Source organism: Kwoniella dendrophila, chromosome 2, assembly GCF_036810415.1.
Source record: "Kwoniella dendrophila CBS 6074 chromosome 2, complete sequence".
NCBI classification, from domain to species: domain Eukaryota; kingdom Fungi; phylum Basidiomycota; class Tremellomycetes; order Tremellales; family Cryptococcaceae; genus Kwoniella; species Kwoniella dendrophila.
The window spans coordinates 2,462,156-2,477,296 of record NC_089477.1 but is presented as its reverse complement, the minus strand read 5'-3'; the positions used below and the strand labels follow the sequence as shown (position 1 = coordinate 2,477,296).

Sequence of the window (15,141 nt, the reverse complement as noted above, 5' to 3'; positions counted from 1 at the left end):
ATGAAAAGATTGTTGCTTTCCCGAAGTGTTTTGCCGAGAATTGGGACGAATTACTTTTCTCGCTAATTTCAGTCATGATGTTTAGCCAATTGAGGAAGAGGATGAAATATAAGTTACCTCTGCCGTTATTGAATGTCAGGGTTAGCGAATTCTGGACGAAATAATATTGCTAAAACCATTCTGCTTGTCCTCCCTTTCCATTTCCTGTGTAAACCATTCCATTTCGTAATTATGCCAATAATATGATATGTGGATCCATTTTATCGGTCTTCTGGTTCACATCTCGTCATGCTATCTCGCACAACATCACCTGATTCTCCCAACTCATTTTACCCGAGTTTACAAATAGATTTTACCGAGACTCAACAGAAAAGATAACAGTCCAGATAAATTACCAGCAGTCTTTCAAGTACAGTTAGATATATACAGGCTATCTGTGAGACCAGGTCATTTCATGAAACTCGTTTCTCTCTTTCAACAACAATTCACTTGGACTTGAGACATTCGATCGACATCGTTCAACATGGAATACGAAGAAACATACAAGTCGGGGAGTGGTGACAAAATAACGACTCCTCAAGAGCTGAGGGTTACCGAGATACCAATTGGAGCAGGACAAGATTCGCATGGAGACATTAGACCTTTAGATAAACATGCATTCAACTTTTGGAGCGTTTTTAGTCTTGCTTTCTCATGTATAAATAGTTGGGTAGCTTTAGTGGTTAGTCTTACCACCATTCTCACTGCAGGTGGTCCCACTGCCGGTAAGTTATACTCTGAATCTTTGTTACTCTTTACTCTCAGGCTAACGATGTTGTGTTATCTTAGTGGTCTATGGTTTCATATATGCAACATTATGTACTATGGCAAATGTTCTAAGTCATGGAGAAATGTTCGCTGTTTTCCCTACAGCCGGTGGTCAATATCATTGGGCTGCAATGTTGAGTCCCCCTAGATACAGAGCAGGTATAAGTTGGTTTACTGGTATGTCAAATGTCATTGGATTGTGGCTTGGTATAGCGGCAGCTGCTTTTCTATGTAGTGAGTTGAATATTTCTCATTTCTGATCGCGTTATATAATTTTACTAATAGACTTAATCCTCATTCAGCCAATATGGTTACTTCCATCATTCTCGTCAACAATCCTGACTTTATCTTGACCCCGGCTAAACAATATGCTATCTTCATTGCTATGACGATGTTTGCACCACTTTCAGCTTTAGGTGTTGGTTCCAAGTAAGTTATATCGAGCTTATCTCTCATCCCGCAGTGTATTTTACTGATCATTCGTTACAGAGCAAATCGAAGATTAGAAATGGGTTTGATGGTACTATCAATTGTTGGATCTTTGGTAATCATTATTACTCTTCTAGCTAAAGCTAGTCCCAGAGCCTCAGGTGTGAGTTTCGCGTAGTAGGCGACATTGATTGTAAGCTGACATCGTGTGGAATAGTCATTTGTCTTTGCAAGTGTTACCAATGCTACAGGATGGAATTCTCCTGTCATCGCATGGCTTATTGGTCTCCTCCCTTCATCTTACGCCTTTATCGGCTTTGATATCGTATACCACGTATCAGAAGAAATGCCAAATGCAAAGAAAGAAGGACCAACAGCAGCAAATTGGACTATCGCTTTTAGTGGTATTTCTGCTTGGGTCATTATCGTTTGTGTATTGTTCTCTATAAGTGATCTTGATAGAGTTCTAGGAACCTCTTATGGGTACGTCTCACCCTATTATCTAACCATCTATCAACAAGAAATATCTGGCGCTAATGTTTCTCTATTTCACGATAGTTTACCTTTTGCACAAATTTGTATGGATGCAACAAACTCTAAAGCTGCTACGACCATTTTCATCTTGATTCTTCTTATAGTCTTCAGTAATGCTACCAGAGGAAACACTATCTCGGCTGGTAGAACACTTATGGCTTTTGCAAGAGATGGAATGTTACCGTATGGAAGTATTTTTATGACTGTTAAACTTGGTGAACCTATCTACGGTATAATCTTATCAGTGATTATAGCACTTTTAGTTGGTTTGGTACAATTTGGTCCTGCGGCTGCTTTCAATTCGCTTACTGGAGGATCCACTATCTTCTTCTTCATTTCATATAGTAAGTTTATCATTTAACAGGAAGGATTGTGAAGAAATACACCTGTAGCACGCTGACACTGATCTTATAGCTGTTCCCTGCGCATGTATGCTATTTGGTGGCCGACAAAAATTGAACAAGCTGTTCCCTAATCGACAACATAACTTGGGTAAATGGGGTATCATTTGTAATATGATTTCAATCTTTTTTGTCGTACAATCTTTGGTCATCTATGTGTTCCCAGCCGCAAGAGTGAGTGATATATATCCTTGAGATTTAGATGTAGTGAATTGACATTGACTGATGATTGCAATAGCCTGTTACACCCGCAAACATGAATTATGGTAAGTCTGAAGTTTACTAACACGATCAGCTATACAGATCAAATTACTGATCTATACGATTTACAGTAATCGTTTATGCCGCATTCTTCAGTGTCGTTTTGGTAGTTTTATGGTATGGTTACGCTAAGAAGCGATATCAAGGTCCTCGTGTTAAATTACCAACTGAAGATGTTGTTCCTCATTATGATGAATAGAGAATTTCATATTCTGTCGAAAAATTTGTATTAATTTGAATATACGCAATGCATCATTTTCCTTACAGTTGATTCTCAATTGCACTACATCTTGAAGTTAATTGATTCACGCGTATATGTCTCCTATCTATCGTCGGACAGATTGAACAGATAGAACCTAAGAGCATTATTATATCTGTTTTTTATACTCCATTTTGTCTATAACTTTCTGGTCTTAGGATTTACCTATACTTGTTAGGATTCCGGTGCACGAAAGTTAAAGTCTTATGTCGGAAAAGAGACTGTCAAGATGATTACAGACGGGAAAAACAAGCCAAGTTCTGACAACAAACATCAAATCGCAAAATGAATACAGTATAAACGACGACTTGAGAGCCTTGATGGTTAGTTGTTAAGGTACGATAGATAACATCGCTATGTATGTATAACTTATACAAATGGCTAAAATACTACCAATCAATAAAATCCTGTAATTTCACCTCATCCAACGGATAATTAGACACTTTTGCCTGACCCAACTAATTCCTGATGATGCATCCCTATATCCATGTGAACTAGATAATCTCATTTCAAAAACTCAAACCCCTATCATCATTTCTTACAAAACGTACATGAACATTGGGTTTCTAAATGGGAAATGTTATGGTTAGCTATAAGTTTCGATATATAAACTGGAGTGCGGCGAGGGTATTACTCACTGGAAATCAGTCATATCATCGAAGGCACCTTCACTGAGCATATCTTTGTTTGCACCAGAAGCAGCCATCAATTGTTCTAATTCAATTCTGTAAGCATCGGCTTCGGCAGTTGACATGATTGAAATATCTTTAAGATTGGCAGGTAAACCTAAAGCAACTCTTCTAGCTTCCTGTTTCTTGTTGAGTCGTTTGAGGTAGAAACCCATTGAAACAACTAAAATGAATTCCCCACACCAACAGGCAATATCGACGTAAAGACCGGTGTGATATAATGGAGCTTCTTTTGTAAGGTAGACTTGTGGACCAACAACGTTACCAATGGTGAGAGCACCGAACATAGTAGCAGTGGTGACGACTCGTTTGGTTGTACCAGCAGCGTTCAAGTTACACCAAGAAATGAGTAATGGTTGGATGGCAGCGAAAAGATAAGCGACGTAGTATGAAGCCATGAGACCACCAGTTTTCTTGTGGTTGACTTGAGTCAGAGAAATAGCTCCTGCAATCGGGAAGAGAACGACGACTGCAAGGACTGGCCATCTCATCTTGATTTTATTGGTGATCCAGATACAGACTAAAAGAGAGAAAATGCCGATAGCCCCGGTTGGAATTTGCATAAGAATAGTTGTGAATGTGTCGAAACCGAAACCTTTAGTGATAAGCCCACCGAAAGCACCAAAACCACCTGAAGGACAAGCGGCACAGAACCACATACCGGCCCACATGTAAGTTTTTGGATCTCTGTAGGTTTCCCAGAATTGATCCCATTTGAATACAGATGATTTGGTACCAGTATTGTTTTCTTTTAATCGATCAATGGCAATAAGTCTATCGTTACCGTTCTTCAAGAATTTAGCGGTGGTAGGTGAGTTGGGCATCAAGTACCAAACAAGAGGTACTAAACCTAAACTGAAACAACCCATAAAGAGGAAGATACCTTGGTATGGTTTGAGGACATCTGACTTTTCGGTAGCTTTACCAATAGCGTATGATAAGAGGGGACCAAAGATAGCGGCGAAGGAGTTGGCAATTTGATAAGCGATAGTTCGGTAAGATTGTTCTCTTCTGACCCACCACATTTGGGTGATCAAAACGAATGATGGAAGAATAGTTGCTTCGAAACAACCTAAGAAGAGTCGACAAATGATCAAACCGGTGAAATTTTTGGCAACACAAGTGACGGCGGTAACGACACTCCCTGTGAGTTTCGAGATTAGCTGATGATCTTTCGTGGAGGTCTGGTTAAGAACTTACAGCAAATCATGTTGAACATGACCCAGTATTTAACAGGGAATACAATCAAGGCATAAGATGATAATGGTTGACAAATAAGTTGGGCAATGTATACGATACTTGAGAGCTATGAATACCATCGAGATCATTAGTTCTGATCATATGAATAGTATAGATATTTTGTTCAAAACGTACCCATGAATATTGAGTACCATGTAAATTGGCTTCTTTCTGTAAACCGAAAACTGCTGCATATGATACTGATGATTTATCGAGCTAAATTGGAATATGTTGTTAGACGTGGATCGCTACCATATTCGAAACATGTTTACTCACTTGTTGGATGAAGTATACCAAACACATAGGTAAACAAACGAAAAGATCGATTTTTTTCAAAACCCTCTTTGATTCTTGTGGAGTATATTCTACATGACCACCAGCTTCTTGTAATAATCTTGCAGCATCATCTAATTGAGTATTAGCACCTTTTTTGGCTGTTGTATGTAAAGATTCTGGATCAAATGTATGAGCAGTTTCGATATGCTCTTGAGGCATAACCTTTTCATCTTCTAGATGAGTTGTATATTGTTTCTCGTGTGACATGTTGAATCGACCTTGACTTGCTGAGTTGTTGAAATTGATGTTGTTGTCGAACTTTGACCTGTCAAAGAATGGTTGAGGGAAATAAAACTTTACCAAAAAATTGGAGATCTTAGATCTTTATATCTTTTATCAGAAACACTGCGACTCCCTGATCTCTAGTTCTGCTTGATGATAATTTCTGATTGTTAAGAGATGTACAGTTTATTGTTCGGACAAACACATACCGTGTTGATCATATGTCAATCGAGCGGTCCGGTCGGATGACAAGAATTTATCCTTCATAACATATTCCCATAGTCTTCATACAACCTTTTACCTCATTTATTAATTATGCATTAAATAAAAAAGATGCCAAGAGACCCCATGACTCCGGCGAGGGGTCTCCGGAATTCCTGCTCGTCCATAATAAGGGAACCCCACTATTCAATTATGTGAATTGATCGCTGTAATAAAACCAAATATGAAAAGGAAGGTAACAGTCCGCGCAGCAATCGTGTTAACTGTCTCGATTCAAAGTATAAAGTGAACGCGTAAAAGAGACGTATAAAGAGAGAGGGAAGCACGAACAAGGGGGCTGTCAAACTATTTACGTACTATACGGTATAAAATCACACCGATAAGGGAAATAGCCAAGCAAAGTCTACGGTCGTCTTTTCACCGTAATCATAACCGTATCCAATTCTCGAAATCGACATCCCCTCCTCCTTCACCTATAGTAACTTAACACTACTCACAGCAAGAAATATGACGAAGTGCCTGTTTGAAAAGCGAAAAGTAATCACTCCTTTCAGTAGAGATTGAATGCACAGTCAAGGGTTTTCTTATTTCATGATCGACCAAGAATGTCACATGACGAGACTATCTCATTTTTTGTATCGTCCAGCTTGTCGTCTGCTCTTATCCTTCTTGTCTGAATCAAATTATCTTTTAGCATATTGAACGTTAGATCCCGGTTTCCAATTCTTCCAGATTCCCACCGACCCAATACAACCACACCAACTATCCATGTTGTTACGAATGGTCCCATTACATGCAATGTATCAACAACGGCGCCGAATACACCGTAAAGTGACACGGTCCGGTGATTGTGTGAAAGATCAAGCTTGCTATTCAAGATCCGTACGCGGACTGTTATTATACCTTCTGTTGAACCATCTTGTTCGATAGTGAGCTTGGCAATACGAGCTTCAAGGTTTCCCATGGCTTTGCATGACGAATATCTGTTATGTCAATCAAACTTACTTCCGATCGGCCTTATCATATTACGGTCGGTGAGAACAATGTGTGGGTGAATGAAAGACCGATTTGTGGTACTGATCATAGACATGATATGCACCTTCAGGTTCTACTTGCAAGTTTACGAGCAGATACGTTATTTATGCTAAAGCTAATAAATGGAAGATCACGAGACTATGGTATATACCGTACAACGTCTATCTTTAGAATACAAGTTGTCGTACACTCTTGAAAACATACATACATACATACATGCATACGATACCAACAAATCGAATGGTCACGAGTAAAAACGATTTCATAGATCTATTTTCTATTTGTTGCTTTCTATTTTCGATTGCCTGAAAGTGGTTACCAGATTATTGGCTTCTCTGCAACACCTGATCTATGGGATTAGCAGTACGTAAGAGATTAACAGCAAATTCTGGCCAATCCCATCCTATCGCTTCGGCAGACATGGTGGTTAAAGCTGCTTGACCATCTCTTCCAGGTCTGCCAGGTCCTCCAGCATTCTACATTGATACAATATATTAGCTGTTTTGCTATCCACTCGATTTGAGAAGGTGTAGCTTACAGGTTTGGCATTCACATCGAAGAGAATTAATGGACCACCTTCATTCCGTCTTCTACAATCTATCCTCATAGGTGAAGTAGCTTGGAGTAATTGAGCAACTAATACACAATTGGCTTGTGCTTTAGCATATTCTGGATCCGCATCATGTTCTTCAGTGGTCAATACTCGTGAATTGTTGGTCACAGGAACATTACCATTCCAAGGCATAACACCTATAGGTTGATCAGCTTATACCATTTTGGACAGAGATCGATAATTACTTACCATCTATCTGATTATATCTATATACGATGGGAAGTGCCCAATAATTATTCTTCTCACCGACAATCTATAAAGGCTAATCAGTATAAGTGGTCCCGGATATAATGTGAACAAATGACATACGGTGTAATTACCTGGAGGCATTATAGTGATTGTAATTTCTTCACCACCTAAATATTCCTATACCATTGGTTCATTAGATAGATTCCTCAAAATGTCTAACAATTCGATAACTCACCTCCAGCAGAACCGCTTCTGATTCTTTCAGCAGAACATCGACAGCAGATTTCATCTCCACCGATGTACTAACTTTGGTTACACCATGTGAACCTCTACCTTTTATAGGTTTTGCCATTGCAGGTAAAGGGAATTTATCTAATTCATCTACCTCTTCGCCATTACCTTTACGATATAATAAACTTTTTGGGAAATAGTTTTCTAAACCATTTTGATTTGATAACCACCTATTTGTCCATTCTTTATCATCGTATTTATCTGCTGTTAAAGGATTTTGCCCAATTAACCTAATACCTTTTTTGGTCAATTCATCTTTTAATTCTACAATGGCATGTTTCGAATGTAATGTTGTATTTGCCCATAACACATTTGCACCTTTTTCAATCGCTTCCCTTACTCCTGAAACTGTATCAGGAAATGACCAATCCAAATCTTTTGTAGGATCAGGTTTTTTCACTGGGGTAATTATCGTTTCTCCAACTGATTCTAATGCGTATGCGATATCTGCGCATCCATCCGCATAACCTACAAATATGAACAAGAGTAATAAATTAGCTTAGCTAGCCATCCATTAGATGATGACAGTAATCTACATACCTCCTGGTTTCATAGATTTTGAGATGCCATTGACAGCTGGAACGGGTGCTCTCTGATGGAGGAGAGCTGTTCTGTAGCCAGTCAATGGTAATTTGCCTTTCATATCAATGTCGATATTAAGCGATCTATGTACAGCTGAGTAGTACAATTCTTTTATGCTAATGAAGTATGTGTAGCTCTAGTCGTCATTTCACAGCAGTATTATATGTATATATAACCTTGAAAAGAATGAATAAATGGCTAAGAAGTATCTGTGCGGTTCTTACGGATTTATCGGGTGGATACGATAATATCGTCATCAAGAGCTACTATAAGTATCATTCATCTCACACTGCCGAATATCGCCATATATCTCCTTATATTAAAGCACATGCATCTAGTGGATCCCTCATGTTCTTTGAAGACTGAATAATAGCTTATGTCTCTTGATCTATGAATACTTCACTGAGAAAGCGTTGCTTATCGATATGCTAGAAAGATGATGTTTGGGAATAGTATTCGGTCTTTAGTGTCGCGTAAAGGTAAACCAGTAAGCTGATATTCTTCAATATTCAATTACTGAATGACATATTCGAGTCTGAATAACATCAAATAGTCTGAATTCTAGTCCTCCTGGGGTAGTATATCAATGACCACTTTTTGTATCCCACAAGCAAATCAACCCAGAGATGAGAATTGATAGGTATAGGAATTTGTCCGACATCGCGGTGATACATCGTCATACCCTTACAACAACTTGAAAGCGCTGCCCTTTCGTCGAAAAGCAATATATAACAATGCTTATAGCTATACTTCTATGTAGCTTGTTTCTCCGATGCTGACACGGGTCAAGCGGATGACATTGCATGCAACTGGAGAGAAAGACCCATTCATAAAGTGAGAGTTGAGCGGTATATAATCTATACGACCGGGTTCCAGAATGCTAGGAATGAATTCCCATTCCCTCTATTCCCCGCGTGTGTCAAGATATTCCAAATCATTTTCGTTTTCTTCTTCTTCCTTATGACTTGTCTCAATTTTTGAAAAAATTCTATTTGAGATTGTGATATAACAATCAGCAAGAACATCTTGACAATGGCACCATACGCACTTCGTTGGGGAATCATCGCTACCGGTAAAATTTCTGGTCAATTCGCTAGAGTAAGTTTGATGACGATCCCTCTCATTCCATCTTGTTATCCCGTTTTCGAGACAATCAGTCAATTCACCCTTACCTTCAATCTTACAGGATTTATTGGTCGATCCAAGCTCTAGAGAAGTCTCAGATGTTTCACACAAAATTACAGCAGTTGGATCAAGATCAGTTGAATCCGCTCAAAGATTTATTGATGATTTGAAAAACCCTGGAGAAGGTGAATCATTCTCTTGGGGAGTTAAGAATGGTGGATTAGATCAAGTTAAAGCTCATGGTTCATATGAAGGTGTATACAATGACGCTGTGAGTAAAAACCTTTTTAGTCAATAAACCTTTGTGGTAATTTCCTTGGTAATCTTGCATGAAAGATCAATATTGACGATACAATACGATAATATATGATTAGAACGTTGACGCGATCTACGTCGGTACTCCTCACAATCTTCACTACAAAAACACCAAAGATGCTTTACTTGCTGGTAAACATGTCCTTTGTGAAAAACCATTCACAATCGATATTGAAGAATTAGAAGATCTCGTTTCTATTGCCAAGGAGAAGAACCTTTTCTTGATGGAGCGAGTTAATTTCTAGGCTTATTTTTATAACCGTATGACAATGCTGACTATCGACGATAATACAATAGAGCCGTATGGACAAGATTCCACCCAATCGCATATGCAGTAGAAGAAGTACTTAAATCTGGAAAATTGGGAAAACCAAAGCGATTCGCCGCTGATTTCTCTATGGACTATGATTTAGATTGTAAGTCAAACTCCACACACCTTGATCATTCTGAATATCGTCTTTAAGTTTTTAAAGTACAAGAATCTGATTAAATTCCGCTTTTTGATAGCTAAACCTGACTCCAACAGATTTGTTGATCCAGCATTAGGAGGAGGTAGTTTACTTGATATGGGACCATATCCATCAGTTTGGGCAATGTTACTAGTTCACCGAAATCCACACAATAAAGATCAAAATCCTAAAGTTGTAAATTCATATCAATCTATATACAAAAGATCAGGTGTAGATTTGAATTCTAGATGGATCGTTGAATGGAATGATGTATGTCATGGTCAATTAACAACTGATTTATCTGCTCCTGGTTTAAGAGAAAATACTGCTGCTTTACAATGTGAACAAGGTGATTTGGTTGTTGAATGTAAGTTTGAACTGTTAAACTCCTTCTTTTGTCACGTATGATGGTAAGTTTTTTCAATGCATGAAGCTGATCTTATACTTGAACTCTATTACAGATCCTCCACAAAGACCAGAAACATTCCATATCATCCCACGACCTGATCGATACCTTGGATCCATTAAAGAAAAAACAACTCATCATCATCCAATTCATAAAGGTAATCATGGTATGTCATATGAAGCTGATGAAGTAGCAAGATGTATTAGAGATGGTAAAATCCAAAGTGATAGAATGCCTTGGGAAGAAAGTAAAGTTGTTCAAAGATGGTTTGATTCAGTTAGAAAGAATGGTAATAGTGCTACTAAAGATATGAAAGGAAGTGCTGGTCAATAGGTAGAGAGATAATGTGTACTCGCCGGATGATATGCATCTGAAATGAATATCACTCATTGACATGCAATCTCAGCATGATAATTTGTACCGTACCAATGCTTATTCAAGATGCAAAGAATGAAGGATTCACATGAAAGCTAAGTTATATATAGTATGTTTGTCGGTATTGCCCGGACCGGACAAGCATCTCACCATAGAAAACAGTGAAAACATCCCGATGTCGGAAACATAACGTCCATCAATATTCAACCATTCTTTTCACTGTTGTTTGGTTACTGATACTATTAAGCATTTACAGCGTATCATCTTTCTGCTATTACAATCAGCCTAAGAGACCCCTTCCGATACCGGATGACATGAAATAGCGATTCTCCTCTTGAAAGATGTCATCGACACCGCGTAATGAACATAACGCAGAAGCAGGTCCATCGAATGAGAATATGAAACGATCAAAGCAGCCGCAACTAAGTTGTGCAGGTCAGTCTCAATTGCTCTCATTTGATCATTATCATTTCCCTCGATCAGAAGAGTAGACTGATGAAGTAACCTTAAAGAATGCAGACGATTGAAACTTCGATGTGATAGAGAAGTACCATGTTCGAATTGTGTCAGGAGGAAATGCTCAGAATTATGTCCCGATGGTGTAAAAGAGACCCGTAGACAGTGAGTTGTAATTCCATGATTCCTAGATCTGCTCAAACGTATCATCTGGTTACTGTTATATCTGACGGTTTGACCTGACATTTAAGAACATTCGATATCAAAGCTGCTGAAAATCTACAAAAAAGACTTTCAACCCTTGAAACATTATTAGCTGATCATGGAGTTGATATACCTTCTTCAACTGAAAACGATAATAATCAAACAATTGGAAAGAGAAGAAGAGATTCATCATCAACTCATAGCTTAGATCATTCCAAAAGTCGTCAGAATTCTATCGGTGCTCAGAATCACCAACATCACCAATCTCACCAATATCCATATAGCGATCTGCAGGGGGAATTGTCATCATCGCCTAGATACAGAAGATCACCCTCAACGAGTACAATTACTAGTACAAGGCCACCTATCTCGTCAACAAGAGAACATCCTTATCCCACTCCTAGACAGATAGATCTATTACCTTCTTCCTCGTCACATGAATCAGTATACTGGGCTAGGACCGATGAACAATCAGGTTATAGTAGACATCATCCTCCACCACTACCACCGCCTGCTCCTCGTTCAGTATCTCATCCATCAAGCCCACATAATTCTACCGACATGATCCCAGGTAGTTCAATGAATAGTATAGATGGTAGTATACCACCACGTCATCTACCCCGATCACCTGTAGCTCATAGTCATGGCACTTTGGTCATTGGCCAAGAAGGTAGATCTAGATATTTAGGTCCAACAGCAGGTACAGAATGGTTGAAGAATGTGAGTACCAGGCTTACCATTACCTATAAGATACCGAGCTGACCGTACTGATTGACATCTCTCTGTAGCAAGAATTGGGATCACCTGAATCACGAAAAAGTCCTTCTCCTGAAATACAACCCGTTCAAGAGAATCTATTAGGCAGAGAAAGAGGAAATGCTACGGAACATCTTTTAGCTTTTCCATTTCCTTTACCTAATGGACCGTCTACAATGGAATTAATGTGTTCCCACTTACCAGCTAAAGATGATGCAGAAGTTTTGATGGATAGTTATTATCGTTATTTCGCTTGGAAGTGAGTTTTTGGGTCTCCCATTCGCAGTGTAGAATCTACATATTTATGTTACTATTTTCATTTCCAATATACTGGACCATCCTACGAGACATCTGATGACAAACCTTTTATAGTCATGATACAGCCCCACGTAAATTCTTTCAACCAGTTTTTGATCGCATCTTCGAATGTATATCGAAGAACACATTCAAATCAGTTCATCCACAACAATTAGCATTATTATTTGCAATATTAGCCATGGGGACTTTACAGAATTTGGAATTACCACCTAATGATCCTTCAGCAGACGAATATTTAGCTTTATCGAAAGGATGTTTGACCAAAGGTGATTTTTTGAATAATAATACTATTGCAGGTGTTCAAACCTTGATTGTTATGGCTCATTATCTCTTGTGAGTAAACAATACCTATAGATTGATTATTCAAGATGAGTAGAGAGTATTGACTTAGGACTGTATGGCACAGGGAGACTGAAAAGGGTAGAAACGGTGATTCAGCTTGGCCGTTATGGGGTTTGGCTATGAGGATTATCGTCGCTGTAAGTGGCCATTCTGATGTGAATCCTATCTGGCTGTTGCTTTACTCCTGGTGTTTCTCCTAGCCACTAGCCTAGCAGCATCTTACTGACATGACACCTTTTGCAGATGGGCTTACATCGTGATGGAGCTAGATGGAATTTGCCTGCCGATGTAGTCGAGGAAAGAAGGTGAGTTCACGAATAGTCCACTTTCATACATCTTCTCTGGATTTGCGTGATTCATGCGACCGCGTTATGGAGCTAGGCTAAATAAGATTTCTGCACTCACCATAATAGACAAGTGTTCTGGGCAGCATATGCCATAGAAATTCTACAAGCGAATTGTTTCTCCCGGCCAACTTCTTTAGCGCTTCAATATATCGATACTGCATTTCCTGTTGGACCGTCTGATCACCCTGAAGGATCAAAATCATATCAAACTTTGAGATTTGAACTTATTCAGCTATCAGCCAGGTAGGTTCAGATACTTGATATGTGATGTATCACATCATTGAACACATTTTCTCACAATACAGCACTCAAGCTGACCCTTTATTGATCTATTTAACCAGGATTTTGGATACAGGAATGTCAGTCCACTTTGAATCATATGACAGTATATTAGGTTTATATTCATCATTATGTTCATTTGAAAGAACAATCCCATTTGAATTAAGATGTAGAACATCAATGTTAAATTTACCTTCAGAATATGTAAATCAAGATCAAGTTTATAAATTATCACCTGAATTAACAAGAAAGAATATTAAAAAAACATTTCAACAATTTACTTTAGCTTTAAATGTTTCTGAACATGTTTTATTCTTACATAGACCTTATTTCGTCATGGCTATGCATGATAAACCTCTAGATCCTACCATATCAGTTTATGGGAAATCTTATTTGGCTGTTATTGAACGATGTAGTGTGAGTTATCCTTTAGCCCTTTAGCTCGGTCCAAGTTTTATCATAGCTAATTTATCACTCCTGATTATACTGTAGGTTATAATACAAATCGTTTCTACTTTATATGAAATACACCCAGCTGTCTCGTCAAGACAATGGTTTTTATGGGTAAGCTAAGCGCATACTTCCTATATTAATATATATACCTTGTTTGGCATATCTTGAAGTTAAACTTGCTAATCTATAATCAATTACGTTTCGTTCGATTACCAGTATCACATCTTCACAGCAGCAGTATGTCTGGGTACAATGGTATTAAGAAATCCAACTTCAGTATTATCACAATTTGCAATAACATCAATTGATCAATCAATTTCGGTTTATTCTTCTCTGATCAAACATAATCAGACTTCATCAATCTCAATGATTCAAAATCACGATTGGTTAATCAGACTCAGGTCAAGAGCATTTAATAAAGTTGTAGCTGCTAACAATGCTGAAAATGATAAACGAAAAGCAAGTAGTAGTGGTAGTGGTAATGAAGAAGGAAGCGCAGATCAATACAAGAAGGAGACATCTGGCGAGGATCGACATGGAGATGGAGATAAGGATAAAGAAAATCCAATTGTAGGAGGAACCTCCGCAAGTAGTGTTAATGGAGAAGAGGATTTAGATATTGTAGGTTGGAAAACAAGATTAATTGAATCAGCTTCAAACGGTACACAAATTGCTATAAACATATCTTCATCCAATTCTTCGGATAGAAACGAGAATAATCATAAAGATAAAGGTTACCAGGAAGCACAATCTTATATTCATCCTCAACAGCAATTTCATCAACCTATATATAATCCAGCTACAAATACTTTTGCGACTCCCCCAAATTATCTTGCATCAGATATAGCTTCATCGTCAAATAACAATAGTAACAATAATGGTGTGCCTTCAACTGTTCAACAAGTGTTGCAACAGCATTTGGTTGGTACAGATGATATGCCGATACCAAACACCAACATGGGTATGGAATCATCTACAGATCTGTTGGTGAGTATTTGGTGCCTTTTACTTATTCTTGCAGGATTTGTTGCTGATGTGAACGAAAAGCTACACCAATTCTGGGACCCCATGATGCTTAATGACTCGAATGACCTTGGTGTGAGTAGTCCGTCATCAGCTTGTTCTGCAAAAACTGATTTCTTCTTCGGCAGTCTGCGAACTGGTGGAGCTGGACGTGATACGATAAACAACAATATTGTGATCAATA

The 15,141-nt window shown here is 38.4% G+C and overlaps 5 protein-coding genes across 5 annotated transcripts; 3 read left to right on the top strand and 2 right to left on the bottom strand.

The window, feature by feature from the left end:
• Positions 1-523: 523 nt before the first annotated feature.
• Positions 524-2,631, top strand: L201_002309 (uncharacterized protein; the record flags this gene model as incomplete). The annotated part of the gene is made up of 9 exons (XM_066218086.1): positions 524-764; positions 829-1,041; positions 1,110-1,236; positions 1,297-1,399; positions 1,454-1,719; positions 1,795-2,114; positions 2,185-2,345; positions 2,410-2,437; positions 2,504-2,631. 9 exons carry the CDS (start codon positions 524-526, stop codon positions 2,629-2,631), a joined length of 1,587 nt encoding a protein of 528 aa, XP_066074183.1.
• Positions 2,632-3,229: 598 nt separating this feature from the next.
• L201_002308 (uncharacterized protein) lies at positions 3,230-5,162 on the bottom strand (the record flags this gene model as incomplete). The annotated part of the gene is made up of 5 exons (XM_066218085.1): positions 3,230-3,257; positions 3,330-4,524; positions 4,581-4,686; positions 4,755-4,835; positions 4,896-5,162. 5 exons carry the CDS (start codon positions 5,160-5,162, stop codon positions 3,230-3,232), a joined length of 1,677 nt encoding a protein of 558 aa, XP_066074182.1.
• Positions 5,163-6,757: 1,595 nt separating this feature from the next.
• Positions 6,758-8,170, bottom strand: L201_002307 (uncharacterized protein; the record flags this gene model as incomplete). The annotated part of the gene is made up of 6 exons (XM_066218084.1): positions 6,758-6,910; positions 6,973-7,184; positions 7,237-7,285; positions 7,357-7,413; positions 7,472-7,995; positions 8,068-8,170. 6 exons carry the CDS (start codon positions 8,168-8,170, stop codon positions 6,758-6,760), a joined length of 1,098 nt encoding a protein of 365 aa, XP_066074181.1.
• Positions 8,171-9,141: 971 nt separating this feature from the next.
• On the top strand, positions 9,142-10,737 carry L201_002306 (uncharacterized protein; the record flags this gene model as incomplete). Its single annotated transcript, XM_066218083.1, has 6 exons — positions 9,142-9,207; positions 9,296-9,505; positions 9,609-9,778; positions 9,847-9,965; positions 10,057-10,365; positions 10,460-10,737. 6 exons carry the CDS (start codon positions 9,142-9,144, stop codon positions 10,735-10,737), a joined length of 1,152 nt encoding a protein of 383 aa, XP_066074180.1.
• A 383-nt stretch (positions 10,738-11,120) lies between these two features.
• Positions 11,121-15,112, top strand: L201_002305 (uncharacterized protein; the record flags this gene model as incomplete). Its single annotated transcript, XM_066218082.1, has 13 exons — positions 11,121-11,214; positions 11,292-11,400; positions 11,487-12,159; positions 12,228-12,454; positions 12,568-12,846; positions 12,920-12,992; positions 13,099-13,160; positions 13,269-13,445; positions 13,544-13,898; positions 13,974-14,045; positions 14,151-14,921; positions 14,982-15,032; positions 15,086-15,112. 13 exons carry the CDS (start codon positions 11,121-11,123, stop codon positions 15,110-15,112), a joined length of 2,970 nt encoding a protein of 989 aa, XP_066074179.1.
• Positions 15,113-15,141: the final 29 nt, after the last annotated feature.